General features: G+C 42.1%; 1 protein-coding gene across 1 annotated transcript in view; it reads left to right on the forward strand.

The window, feature by feature from the left end:
- The window catches only part of mgat5 (alpha-1,6-mannosylglycoprotein 6-beta-N-acetylglucosaminyltransferase), a 101831-nt gene that overhangs the window by 39273 nt on the left and 47110 nt on the right, over positions 1-15448 (forward strand). Inside the window, exon 4 of the mRNA XM_079734640.1 lies at positions 11623-11699. Within this exon, the coding sequence (XP_079590766.1) occupies positions 11623-11699 (77 nt within the window). The remainder of the gene's footprint in view (positions 1-11622; positions 11700-15448) is intronic.

Consider the following 15448-nt stretch of genomic DNA (forward strand, 5'->3'; position numbering starts at 1 on the left):
CGCTCCTAAACTGTCCATACTCCACCTGCAGGCCAGACGTCGCACGTCCCCCCACAGTATTCAAGACCCATTCCAATAATTTCTGTGTCGTCGCGTCTATAACCACTCCAGAAAGTCACGGATGAGGGGGAAACAGTGCCAGTACTGGCAGTAAAACCACAGGCCTGGGGAGGGAGTTATTTCAAATGAAAGTGATCCATCCCGGGCGGTAAAGACGGTGTGTGTCGACCCAGCTCCGTCACAGGGATGTTTGGAAATGTATTTTTACGCCAGCGCTACACAGATGGAGCTCCATCCCCTGTTTCCGTGCTCGTAGATATGCACGGGAGAAACATGGAATGTCCTTTTTACTTTATTCTGCCCAGATAGGGAGGGAGAGTGTGGGAGGAAGGATAGGATGGAGAAGAGGAGCAGGAGGCAGAGAGAGTGAGGTATGATGGAGAGGAGGAGAAATGAGGGAGAGTGAGGGAGGGGGGTAGGATGGAGAGGTGGGGGAGGCAGGGAGAATGAGGTAGGATGGAGAGGAGGAGGAGGGAGAGAGGGAGGAAGGGTGCAGGATGGAGTGGAGGAGGAAGGGAAAGAGGGAGAGCAAGAGAGATTAGGGAATGAAGGAGAGCACAAAGGAGGGATTCAGTGTGTGGAGGAACATGAGGCCTAACCTAACCTAACCAGTGTTTACATCCTTTTGTTTGATTGTCTGTACTGTCTGTATGTATTTCTTTCTTATTTGTAAAGCGTCTATGAGTACTTAGAAAAGCGCTATAGAAAACTGATCAATTATTATTATTATTAAGTGTAGTAATGAGTGTAAGTAATGATGGAGGGAGAGAGAGGGGACACTGGGCCTCGACCATCCCCCTTAAAAGTGGGGTTGGATCTCATAGCCCTGTGTATGTATGTGTGAGCTCAGTCGATTGAGACCAGATTCATTTGGAAACTCATTATCTTTCCTCTCTCTCTGGCTCTGGCTCTCTCTCTCTGTCTGTCTCTATCTCTCTCTTGTCTCTCTCTCTCTCTGTCTCTCTCTCGGTCTCGCGCTCTCTCTCCCCCTCACATCAGTGCTTCTGCATGGCTGATGTCACTTCATCTATCTCTCTTCTCACGCTTGCCTTTCTCAATCGCTCTCTTTCACCATCTTGCTCTCTCCCTCTCTTTCTCCGTCTTGCTCTTGTTCAACGTCTCGGCCTCTCCCACGCTCTCTCACTCTTACACTCACTCTTTCTCTCTGTTACACTTTGTTTACATCTGCTGTGTAGCGAACCCTCTAAATCTGAGTCATTCATGATCTCTCTCTCTCTTTACTCCCCCTCTGTCTTGCTCTTACTCTGTCACCCACTCCTATTGTATTACTCTGTCTTGCTCTATACCTCTCTCTTGAGTTTGCTGGATTATGCACATTTGTGCTCATCGCCTCTGTTGGCGTGGCGACCTGTCTTGAAAGAAATTTGCAAATAATCTGTTTTCCCGCCTTGACTACTTTGGATTATAGCAAGCAACAAACTCAGTCATGTTTTTTTTAGATGTCTTCGACTCTATCTTGGGTAAAGTGAGAGAGCTGCGTTCAGAGTCTACTGTTTGTAGAGGAGTATCAGGTCTCTACAATCTTTGCCCGACTGTGCATTGAAATATGTTTCTGTTTGAGCAGTCCACCCGGTTAGCCCTGTTAATCAGCCACAGTAACGAGGTGATTCAAAACTAGGTCCCCGTCTCTTTTCCATGGGCACCCCTAATCTCCCTTCTCCATATGCCTGCTGCTCACCAAACTCTGGGCTGCATAAGGGTAGCTAACGTCATATCTATTTGGATCGGGATATTAAATTAGATAATGTTAAACAATCATGCTTCTGTGATATTGTCGCACCAACCAGACACACAGACTTTAAAAGGGAGCAGTAGTATGATGGGATTATTCGATTTTTTTTATATTTTCAATGAAATGTGCACGCTTTTAAAAATGTTTATCCACTTTAACTGCATTGTTTGCAGTTGACGTAACTCCCCTACCCCTCCTTGTGTATTGGCAATCCAGACTAACAATGATTGGACAATATAAACATGAAGACGATCGCCCAACCCTAGTACATACCAAAGGTCAGTGGATGGTTGGCCTACGTGTGACTGAGTGCTGACAAACCATCCAAGTCTGTCTATTAAATAATAAAGTATATGGTAAATTAAGAATGAATACGTTAAAAATGAAAGTCTAATCATTTCAAGGGCATATTTCTTACATCATAATAAATTTAGACTACGAAAATGGGTATTGCATTGACATTTCTTTTGTAGTCAGTCACCACCTCAAAGACGATCAATGGTAACGGTAATGCTATTGCCTAGCGATGAAGGGATGTTTTTTCTAGATCTACAGAGCGCTCCTCAGTGTCTTGGAAGGGGCAGAGCCTTGGGAGTCATCCTCCCATCCGTGGCCTGTGGTAATTGAGTGTAAGCGTTTATCCAATTCACAGAATGACAGTGTTGACTACTTAATGAATAGGAATTGAAGTGTGTATATATATATGTATATATATGTTAGGGCTGGGCGATTAATCAAATTTTCATCGCGATTTCGATTTTAGCGTCAAACGATCACAAAATTAACATAATCGAGTTTTTCGATTTTTTTATTTTATTTAGTTTTAAAAATATATATTTTTGAAAGGGCAGAACAGCTGGATATATATATATATATATATATATAATATGTATATTGTTTTAGATTGGAATATTTTCTTTTTTTGTGTATTTTTTTAAGGCGAAATTTCAAAGTTCTCAGTTACTAAGTTTTTTTTGGGAGAGACATGCTGGATAAATACAAGTTTTCAAACTCAAAAATAATTGTTTGAATAATCGTGATTTCAATATTGACCAAAATGATCGGGATTATGATTTTTCCCATAATCGAGCAGCCCTAATATATGTATATATCGTACCTTCAAGTGTAATTCCGGCACAAATTGAACCCAGGGTCATTGTTTTGGCAGGAAAACCCATCAAATAAGCCCTCCAGATACCTTTTTCATTGAAAATCGAGTATTATAGTTTGCCCGGCGCAAAGTTTGTCGTCAATGTTATTGCCTTGGGGCATTGAGTTTCGCTTCTAAATCGGCATTTTTGAACCACTAATATTGTTAAAAATAGCACCAAACCTCTGCAGTAGCATGACTAGGGTCCCTACACATAAAACGAAGCACAAACTTAGTTTGCAAACCCAGAGTATTATTTAAAAAGACAGTTTAACAAGCATTACCAGTAGGTCCGTGTTTACAGGAAGTCCACACAAGTCGATTGCCGAATGCGCCGGAGTTCAGTTCAAGAAGGAAAGTTTTGGAATTTATAATTTATATAATTTATATTTATAAATAATATATAGCAAGTGTTGACACGTAAATTAAAGGACTTGCATATGTAAGTTACAGTAACAAAATATTTGTTTGCTACAATGCAAGCATGGCACGTTGTTGACGGAAGTGACTACAGGGAAGTGTTGGCGGCATGGACATATAAAGGTTGGGGGCCAAGCATAGTAGACGGTATATTCAACAGATAGGAACTGAAATGGCTGAGTCTAGCACGGATTTCAATCAAACCAACATTTTATTTGATTTAGATGGGAGCCCATACCCAGATATGGGACAAAGTCACTGTTTGGCAAGTCCCAAGTAAGTCCCAAGTCTTAGCAGTCAAGTCTGAGTCGAGTCCCAAGTCAAGACAGGGAAAGGCAAGTTGAGTCCAAGTCAAAGTCACACTAAAGCCAAGTCGAGTCCAAGTCCAAGTCCCAAACTCCAAAGTCTTGAAGTCACCATGTATTTTTACTTAATAATGTCATTATCAGGCTATTGATCCTAATTTCAACCTATCACTCTAATGTACAGTCATTTCTTATCAATACAGTTATAATATGTTCATTGTTTCTGTCTTCAAATGTGTTATGATATGCGCATATGCCGAAATCTTATGTTTTGCCAATCTTATGCCAATATTTCGGCCTTATCAAACAAACAAGACCACAGAGATTGAGTGTGCGGCAAGCAAGTTTTTTTTTTTTTTTTTACATTTTATTATATACAAAAAGAATTTGTACATGTGAAATGCAATAAATAATTATTGTCAAGCTTCAAGGATCCTTGAACCAGTACGTAGACTTTGCAATGAGCTCAGACTTATCAGGCCTTGGCAGCGGGGCAATGTTTACAAGCAGTCTTTTTTGGCGAGGTGGAGGTCAGGGCCATTGTCCAAAATTGTGCTCCTCCCTCGTCTGCAAAGCGCTCTCCATCAGGTCTTGCCGGAAATGCTGGGTTGTTGGCTCATAAATGGTCCTGGCGACCCACCGACTGCTTGCCTTCGAGTAGGCAAATGAGTACCTGGGTTGTCCTAACACACGCACAAGCTAAATATCATATTTCGTTGAGTATTTCTACACAGTATAATTATGGACTATATGGTGCTAGAATGTTGATGATAATCCACAAAGCTGACAACATTTATCTTTCAAGTATTCGAAAATGTATTTATGACAGATTAAAATAAGCAGACTTCTCTTTACCTTCTGTTGTTTTAGCCTGTGGCCTGCCAACATTTGCGTTATGATCCATGACTGCCAGTTGTGTGCGGGCCAGCATGGTGTCATAGTTGAAGTGGAGCCTTTTCGGTGCATTCTTCAGCATCCCTGAGTGGTATACCTCAAGGGACCCTGTGTAGGTTAAATTTAACCCATCAAAATATATTATGTAAAATTACATAATAACGTGTTCAGAAATAGTTCAAAAAGTTAGATTTAAAACAAATACTTCTAGAACTACAGTGTCTGGTTATTCGAGAGGCGCAGTAGAGTATTGCTACATATAATCATGCATAGTTGTAAACTTACTTTAGTTAAAGGAATAAAACGTTTCTCCAAATCTCAAGTTAATTATTTTGAAGGCATACCAGTGTGCTTGAAAAGGGCCGTCTGCTGCAAGTCACGCATAAGATTCTTTCCCAGGACTACGTCTTTCACAGCCCGGAATGCTGGAGAATCAGACTTCATCCACCTCTTTTTTTGTTGTTCCTCCTTCGTCAATGGTGCATGATGACATGTATGTTCAACACCAGCCTCCTCCCATCTATGCACACCACAGATGTGGTGCAGCAGTGACTTCCATCGACACACACATTCCTGGAAGACATAATGTAGTAATGAAGATTTTGGGTTACACAATTTAAACATTTCACTTATTGCTTTTGTGCAGTCTTTGGCACTATGGTGCCCCTGCCCAATGACAAGTTCCTTCTTACCTTTCCATCACCATGACTTGAGCTACAGGACCAGTACAGGTGATTGCAGGTCGATTTTAGCCATGGCAGTAGATCTCTATTTTCTTTTTTGTTGCCTAGGGTGAGAAGTTTTTTCTTTATGCCTAGAAAAAACAAAAAGGGTAGATTTTACCAACTGCAAAAATAACAAAAGATATGGTGTGAAAATATGGGTTGTTGTAGATGTGTCACTTACCCTTACTGACATGCCATGTGTCAAACTCATGACGGATGTGGCCATAGCTCTCCCTCATAATTTTCCGTATAGAGGTAGCTCGATCAGTGGTTATGACACCAACATCCACAGCCATTGAAAGAAGATTGTCCAGGCCTCTTTGAAATCCAATTGCCTCCATGGCAACGGAGCTGGGGGCCTCTGTGACCTATGGAATGACATTCTTTTATCAGGCAACCAACTGGATACATCTTGTCCTGGTAATATATATTTGTTCACAAACATTTCATGCTGATTTACCTGGACTAACCTGGAAAACATTTTTAGTTGCATCATCCTGGAAGAAGTATGTGAAGAATTTGGCGCTGAAACCTGTACAATAAATACATACACATAAATATAGCTGTACATTATGGTGTTCAAAATTACACTCAAATTGAATTAATAATTATGCATACCTGGGCTATCACACCTGGCATCTCCTCCCAAGTCTACTTTCTGTCCGGAAGCACTTAGTTCTCTGACATGCTCTATGTTGTTATCTTGCTGAGCCTTGTATGCGTCGTTCACAGCTGGAGTGAGATATTTGGATTGGATGGCATAGTATTGTGATTTACTGGGGAGTTGTAGGTTGACAAGTTGTGCCCAGTCTTTTATATCGGTGAAGGTTGCTCCTGTAAACAAGATGGCAGCACAGGTCAGTATGTCGTTACGTCCCATCTGCCTCTGGTCCGGGCACGATTCCCATTCTCCACTGTGTCCTTGCAGGCGCGTCCAATTAATTTTTATTTGGCTTCCATGTTGTGTTGTGGTCTTCTGTTCGATGGCCGTTCCGCATTGGCGGCATGTTTTAAAAAGTTCCATCATTTAAGGCTCATCCACTAATCACCTCCTGTCTGCCGAGCTATTCCCAGAGCCTTTACTGGATGTAGAACCTGAACCCGATCCTGGACTAGATGGGGAGGTGTCACTCAGTGGCTTGAAGCTATCGTCAGCTGGGTCGTCTAGTCCAAATTCACCAAAGCTTGTGCTCATTTCATGTAGAGGATCATTTACATCTTCCTGTGGAATTTACAGGGATACATTTTGGATTTTATGAAACAAAGCATGTTTTTAAATCAGAGTTCAGCAATGACATCAAAGCATACAGTTAGATAGGGCCGGAAAAGCAAGCCATACACTCACGGGTGAAACGTCTTCTGGGGCAGAATGAGGCAGAATCCATGATGCCGATGTAGCACCCAATACCTTGCAAAAAAAAAAATATATATACAATTCACAATGTCAAGTCAGTTGGCTTGAAACATCAACGGCAACACGTGTGATGCAATGCTTACCTCTGGAAGTTTCCACGTTGGAGGCCGTGCTGGGTATCTGCCAGACAGTGTGGGCTGTGTGCGTGACCTGACCAAGGCTGGTTCTGGACTAGTCAGGGATAATGTCAAAGCTGAGGGCAGACTAGATGTGGACTGTTCAGCGCTGTTGTCTTTGCTCTTTTTTGGGGTAGACTGAGGGACTCCAGCGAGCTCTGAAAGGTCCATTTTTGTTCCAGAAGACTGAACACCACTAGCCTAAATGTTGAACGAGAATATTCAACACCGTAATCAGAAACAAATGTTGCATACCTATTTAGATCAAATTAGTGGATTCATTTCATACTAATATATCGGCTACTTCTGTACCATACAGGTTCAATCTTGTATCTGATGATGGAATATCTGAACTGTAAAATGCTGAAAGCTTAGTATGCAGCATTTGTCTTTGAGCAACATCAACGGATCTTGCTCTGCTGTTACAAATGGGATCAACATGTAGGCTACTTCATTCAACTCTCACAACCATTCAGCCCCCATCCCCCACCCATCTCAGCAAGACGGCCACGACCCCCCTTTTTTTGACACCTTGAGGACCTTCAATTGATAGATTACCATTTAATTAACCAAATGGTAAGGTAGTATTGGGGGACAATGCTGCCCTACAATGGCAATATGAATTCCTGGCTTTAGCCAATGCAATGGACTTCTCCTTGCAACGTTTGTTTTATTGTTTGTTGTATGTTATTGTACTTTGCACAAATATATGACCGCAATTGTTAATTGTTCTGATGACTTTATTCTACCCGGTTGACACAGAAAATGATTGACGTGGTCCGGAAATTCCCACCACAAATCCTTATACACAATAAATCGAGGTTAGCCTACCTGGACAACTCACAAAATCATCTTTCACTTTCTCGAATGAAGTTAGGGCTTATAGGACTTATAACTTTGTTTCGTGGAGCATCCTCCCCCACAACAATTGTGAACAATCATATATAACACGACAAATAAGCAAACAACTTTACCTCAAGTCTATCCGTAGCCACTTGCCGCACTCGAGGAATTGCATTCTTCTTCAATGAAACTATTTTCGGTTTCTTTAGGTCAGCAGCTCTTTAGGGAATGATGAAGTCCTTATCAAAATGAGCACTGCAGACATGGTGATCCTTCTGCATTAGCGTCTTGATTGGCGTCTCAATGTCCATATTCAGAACAATAAGCCACTGGTCTACCAGAGATCGGTCATTGTACCACAATTGCAGTCTATGGAAAGTTTCTGGAGTGTAACTTTTCATTTTTTTTTCCGCAGCCGGGGAAAACACAAACACAAACCATCTTTCTCTCTTGACTTCAAGCTGTACATATGGGTCGTCTTCTCCGGTGCTTGAGCTGTCCTTCACTCTATGCGTCAATCACGTGTGCAGTGCGTCTTCTGTCAACAACTTGCTATGCTTGATTGTAGCGAACAAATATTTTCTAACTAACTTACATATGCCTTTAAAGTCCTTTAATTTACGTGTCAACACTTGCTATATATTATTTATATATATATAAATTATAAATTCCAAAACTTTCCTCCTTGAACTGAACTCCGGCGCATTCGGCAATCGACTTGTGTGGACTTCCTGTAAACACGGACCTACCGGTAATGCTTGTTAAACTGTTTTTTTAAATAAACTCCGGGTTTGCAAACTAAGTTGTTTGTGCTTAGTTTTATGTGTAGGGACCCTAGTCATGCTACTGCAGTGGTTATAATTAGTGGTTCAAAAATGCCGAATTAGAAGCGAAACTCAATGCCCCAAGCCAATAACATGAACGCCAAACTTTGCGTCGGGCAAAAAAGTTTGGCCCAGCGCAAAGTTACTAAATACTCGATTTTCAATGAAAAAGGTATCTGGAGGGCTTATTTGATGGGTTTTCATGCCAAAACAATGACCCTGGGTTCAATTTGCCCCAGAATTACACTTTAAGAGTCTGACTTGTGCAATTAATCAGTCTCTTATCTTTGGTAAATGTATCTCCGCATTGGTTTATCTATGACAGAATAATATAAAACTGTACATGTGAAATTACTTTTTGTATATACCCATTACTTTTGTTTGTAGCCATTTATTATACTTAAACCAAATCTGTTGGATCATTGCTTAAAATACCTCAATATCAGCCATCTCTTCTCTCTCCCCAATGTTGCCCCAGCAACCCAAACCCTGGCCTGGCATGGCTGTACACTGTACACTGTGTATTGTGGCGGCGTACAGCCAGTATCACATCCCTCCCCGCTCCATGACTGGATCATGAGCGAGGAGGTGGAGAGAGAGTCTGACCCACTGAGCACATATTTGCTCCTGTGCTTGCCTGCATCATCAGTCTCTGTGTTGGAGAGAGGGAGTCTGACTAACACACACTGCCTTCAGCCACACAGCCTGTATCGGCAGTGTTCCACATTACAGCCAAACACTTTGGTGTGATTGGTTCTGACGATGGAATGAACCAAACCAGTCCTCGGGAGTCGTAGACAGACAAACACTGCTTGACCACTGTGGTTTGGTGAGGCGGGACTCATGTTGCTTTAGATTGTTGATTTCCAATCTGGGTTTTTACAATCAATTGTTGATAGCCAATCGGGTGATTGGTTGGTGGTTTAACGAACGTCACCGGGATCCAAGGAGACTGCAGACACTAGGAAAATGACTTACAATCTGAACACACACACACACACGCACGCACGCACGCACGCACGCACGCACGCACGCACGCACGCACAGTTAAGCTCATGTTTTGATAAACCGAAGCCATTCAATCTGTGCATTATTAATCTGGCAAGCTCAACGATGATGATGTCAATCGCTCCCTGGATGAGCTGTATGGAAATATAAGAGTGAGATTATGTGGGAGGAGCCACGTCGCCTTTCAGTGGATTTTTCTTTTCCTGATGTTTCTTGGAACTGGACCCCTGTGTCTGTGTGTGCTTGTGTGTGTGTATAACCGTATCTTATCAGTTATCACAATGGACCTTTGTTTGGGTGTGTGGGGCTGGTGGTAGGGTGACCAAATTAGGAAGATCCCATGGCATCAAGTTATGTTCGACACAATGGTTGAATGGTTAATTCCCCCCCCCCCCCCCCCCCCCGATAAACGGAAAGCTCTGTTAAGGGGAAATACAACCAAAGCGACTTTCTAAACGACGCACCATCTGCGCCCATTCATGATGATTACTTATTTGAACCAACATGTTTCAAATATTTGGCCTCAAAATGAAAATAAATTATTCTTGCCATTCAGAAAGCCTTTAGTAGGGAAATGTCTCCGTCAAACTCTGCTATTATTCTAATAAAACCGTACTTATGCGCTCGTTGTTAAATTGAGGTGTAATGTCAACTCAAATCAACGTCTCATTTTCTTCTGGACCATAGAAGGACCAATGACGTCGGTCCTCCACGTCTCACTACATGCGTACGAAGCGCTACTCCTAGATTAGAAAACATCCTGACTGCCCCCCTTTAAGTGTGAACCCCAACACAACGAGGACATTAGGACTCTGTGGACCCGCGCACTCGGAACTCTTTTCAGTTCCCGTTCACTTCCAACACTTCAAGACCACTGAGGCACAGCGTGTGACTTGGTTTCTAGGTCTTTCATCGACTGGTTTCTTCTTCTGCCTCTCCATTTGTGCTCTCACATTCTTGTGCCGATCTGGTCCATTGTGCTTTTGGTCCTGTGCAAAATCTGTCCCTCTTTCCCCCTCCCTCATCCTTTTACCTTTCTCTATTAAACTCCCTAATCTCCACCTTTGACTATGTATGTCAGATGTTGTTTCACCATCATTTCGCATGCCTACGTTGACTGTTTTCTTTGGAGTGTTTTCCGAAAGGAGAATTTGTTTATTGCCAGGTTAGTTAGTTTCTGAAAACATGTTCAACCACAAAAATGTAAATGAAAGTATTGGACATGCAACAATTACACATTGATATTAAACATTTACTTAGTAAGATCAATTGTTTACAGTAGAAAAGGTATATCAATAAACATTGATATAAAGTATTTGCTTTTCAAATAAGGTATTTTTGTTCTGTGTAGACGTTTCATGGAATCAGTGAATGGGGCATGAGTAATGGGTTTCTCTCTCTCTCGTTCAGTTTCTTATCTCCCTCTCTCTCTTAACTCACTCTGTCTGCGCTCTTCTTCACCTCGGCCTTGCTTTTTCTTTTCCCTCTCTCCGTCCTTCGCACTCTCTCTCTCTATCTTTCATGCTCTCACTCTTCACTCCCTCCCCAATCAGGGGAGATGCGCGTCATTCATAAATCAGTGATTATTTCTAAAATAAACAATCTGAGTGGCCGGGTGGCTGTTCTACATCCAGGGTGGAGAATTAGGTAGGTGGGGTCAGATTAGCCAGATCTGAAAGATGCCACCCTGCCCGATCTATGATCGGGAAGGGTGGCCACGTAATATCTAACCCCCCAACAACCCCTGGTAGCCATGGTAACCCCTCCCTGCCACCTCTAGAACAGTTAGAATTTAGCCTGTGATCCATCGCCCTCATTGTCCTTTCTTCATATTACTAAGCTACCATAGATTCAATATTATTTGAATGGGACTCGTTTTCTTACTATTTTATTACTTTACATTACACCTCTCCTAGTTCTATAAAGTCTTTATTTGGCATTGAGGAAATCAGGGGGACAATGGCTGAAAGCGCCAGGTTTCACAGATTTGAGTATGGCGATAAGTCTAACGCCCATCTCACTGGACGGGACCGGAAGGTAATTCCGAAGCATGAGAGCTGTGTAGAAATATCATGTTGACAACGTTTACCTTCTCTCCCTTTTGCTGCAGATCTCCTGAACGGCGCCCAGGAGAAATGTGAGCTTCCACCAATGGACGGATTCCCTCACTGCGAGGGGAAGGTCAAGGTGAAACACACAGACAGACAGACAGACAGACAGATAGATAGATCCAGGGGATGCTATCGGAGCATCACGGTACACAATGTCCTTTCCCTTGTAATTTTCCCCCAAGCTAGAAGAGATACAGCCATTCAACATGTGTTAATGGATGGATGGGGTTAAGGGATTGACGGGCGGTTGGATGATAAAAGGATTGATGATGTGTCTGGGTGTTAGACATGTGGATCGATGATGGATGGATAATTAATGTGTTGATGGGTGCTTGATGACCGTGATTCACCTATGTTGTAGATGACCGTGGTACACCTATGTCGTGCAGATGAACGCGGTTCACGTATGTTGTAGGGGTGCAACGGATTACAAAACTCACGGTTCGGATCGTGTCACGGTTTTTGAGTCACGGGTCGGATCATTTTCGGATCAACAACAACAAAAAAGATAACAAGACAAATGTGACTTTAAATAAAATCTCCAAATGTGTAAAAACTAAATGAAGTGAAAAATTAGGTAATAATCCTGCTTCCTTTAAGCATAGTAAATGGTTAAAAAAATTGCCTGTGTCCACATAAAATAAAACTAATTTAAAACTAATTTAAACAAAATAAAGTGCAATCTGAGGCATTATTCCTTCTTCTTTTTAACATGGATTGTAAAAAAAAAACTGTCCAAAGGAAGCACAGCAGACCTGGATTTACAACTTTAAATTCAGGATGTCATTGCCTGGGGAGAGTTTAGAGTCCACACTCTCCCCAGGCAATGCAGACGTCCTCATCTTCTTTTTTTTCATCAAGTATTGTAGCGAAATACAATTTATGTCGTGTTTTATTTGGCTTTTTTTTAAATCCATTGATTTCTGTTGGAAGACTCATTGCTCGTTGACTGGAAACAGAAATAGAGGCTGGTTGTAGTCTTTTCGCTCAGTTCTAGCCCTACTGTTCATACGGAGAACCGAGCGAAAAGACTACAACCAAACATAAACAGCCCATTTCCGCTTCCGTTTCAATGGGATTTACGGAACGCCAAATAAAACACGACAGAAACTGTATTTCGCTATGATACTTGATTAGGAACATCAACGAACACCACTTACCACTCGGTGAGTTGCACATTTCTAAAAATGAACGTTTAAGGACAGGTTTGTGAATGCCCAAAGCCAGCCATTCTGAAGCAGGCAGGGGCTAATCGAAATGAGCCAAATACCTGAGACAGTCAACATTTCGGTGTGTCAACCACTATATTTCATCTTAGACCAACCAGAAAGGAGGCTCAATGTGCTAAATACCGGAATTGTCCTTTAAACATGCGCTGATCACTGAACGCACAACTTTCCTTTTTTTTTAATCCTGCGTCCCGAACTGTGAGGGTTGATCCGTACGGAGTTGCATCACTACTATGTTGTGTAGATGAACGTGGTTCATCTATGTTGTAGATGACCGTGGTTTATCTATGTTATGTAGATGAACGTGGTTCACCTATGTTGTGTAAATGTACGTGGTTCACCTATGTTATACAATGTATATCAAAGAGTGTTTCACAAATATAAATATTTGCGCCATGGAACTGGCTTCAGTACCCCCTAGGCGGGTATGCACACATCACAGAGGGAGATGACTTTATACTCCTCTGCCTTCCAAAGAACCAGCTCTGCTGTGAAGAGGCAAACACAAACCTCATGTCATCTTTTAAAATCCAAATATGCAAGTGTGGCTGCACTGGTGGTGAATAAACAAACAGACGGGCAGTGCCAATATATAACCAAGTGTTATGTGGTGTCTGTGGTGGATAAACACTTGTCTAAGGATACTGTTGGCAGTGGTGCTTCAGTGAAGCATGTGTGTGTTTGCTCAAAGGCACCGACACCGTTTAAAGAGAGGTGCATCCCTACCCCGCACCCCACACAGAGCCGCTTCTCTAATGTGGCTATTACCCTGAATATGACTAATATTTTTTTATATTATATAATAAATAAAATATTGTATTGGTACACAAACTACGGGCTGGGCTCGCCATTGTTTTTTCCTTGTCGATTGTGGGATATCTACACCGATGAAGGACACGTCTTCACTGCCTTCAAAAACGGTCTAGTCCTCAGCAGGAAGCCTTACTTTGTTAATATTGGCTTCAGATGAGGCTGGATGCCTCCCTCCCCTTTAGAACCATAGAGTTAACAACCCTGAAACCTTTAACTAAAGGTGTAACGCTCACAGAGGTGTTCCTGATAACCCTTTATTAGCCTAATGGTGGTCAGCTGCTGAATCCCACCTGCCACCAAACGGCTGGCAACACGCTTATTCACTGACTGCACAATAAACAGATAAATGTCTCTGGCCTGCAGTAACGTGCTCTTTGGTTACAATGTCGTCAGTTGGCCGACTTGCCAAATATACCAGCAAATGTTGAGTGCTATCTGTTTTTATTGCTGTACTGAACTCATTTCTGAGAACTTTTTCTCATTCAACTTGTAAGGGCTGGATTAGACTTGCTGTAACACCAAGCGTAAGCGTATGCAACCTGCTGCGACCTGCTGTGTCTTGTGTGCAGACTTGCTCCAGCATTACTCGGCCAAAGCACATGATAGTGGAGGTCTCCACTTGGGGCAGACCACAGTAATATCAGATCCGGAAATCGTGCTTTGCACATGTTTTGCGTGCTCACGTAAATAAACAACATAGAGACACAGTAGAGGAAGAACTGATCATTTTACTACCATTAAAACGGCCGAAGAAAAATGTGTCGAAAGATGTTACAGGTGTGGGAAATTGTGGACTAGGCCTCGAAACTTTCCGCCATGCTAATAATAACATCCTCGACTCTGACCTCGAGGTCACTGTTTATACTCGATCGCCCCCAACTTTCTTGTCAGTATTGCGTCGTGCACGTGGTGTTTGCTTAAGCAGCTGTTAAGGGTAGCACTAAGAACTGACAATGTTTTTTCTAAACTGTTTATTTCAGACACATTTAAAGAGTAGGGTGTTATGGTAATAATTAGGTGTTTTATTTGTCAGTGTTAATTTCCAAAATTTGTTGGCAATGTTAAAATAATATACAGTGGGGCAAAAAAGTATTTAGTCAGCCTCCAATTGTGCAAGTTCTCCCACTTAAAAAGATGAGAGAGGCCTGTAATTTTCACCATAGGTATACCTCAGCTATGAGAGACAAAATGAAAAAAAAAAATCTAGAAAATCACATTGTCTGATTTTTAAAGAATTTATTTGCAAATTATGGTGGAAAATAAGTATTTGGTCAATAACAAAAGGTCATCTCAATACTTTGTTACATGCCCTTTGTTGGCAATGACAGAGGTCAAACGTTTTCTGTAAGTCTTCACAAGGTTTTCACACACTGCTGCTGGTATTTTGGCCCATTCCTCCATGCAGATCTCCTCTAGAGCAGTAATGTTTTTGGGCCACACGGACTTTCAACTCCCTCCAAAGATTTTCTATGGGGTTGAGATCTGGAGACTGGCTAGGCCACTCCAGGACCTTGAAATGCTTCTTACAAAGCCACTCCTTCGTTGCACGGGCGGTGTGTTTGGGGTCATTGTCATGCTGAAAGACCCAGCCACGTTTCATCTTCAGTGCCCTTGCTGATGGAAGGAGGTTTTCACTCAAAATCTCACGATACATGGCCCCATTCATTCTTTCCGTCATACGGATCAGACGTCCTGGTCCCTTGGCAGAAAAACAACCCCAAAGCATGATGTTTCCACCCCCATGCTTCACTGTATGGTGTTCTTTGGATGCAACTCAGCATTC

This window comes from Pollachius pollachius (genome assembly GCF_949987615.1).
Source record: "Pollachius pollachius genome assembly, chromosome: 4".
In the NCBI taxonomy this organism is placed as follows: Eukaryota; Metazoa; Chordata; class Actinopteri; order Gadiformes; family Gadidae; genus Pollachius; species Pollachius pollachius.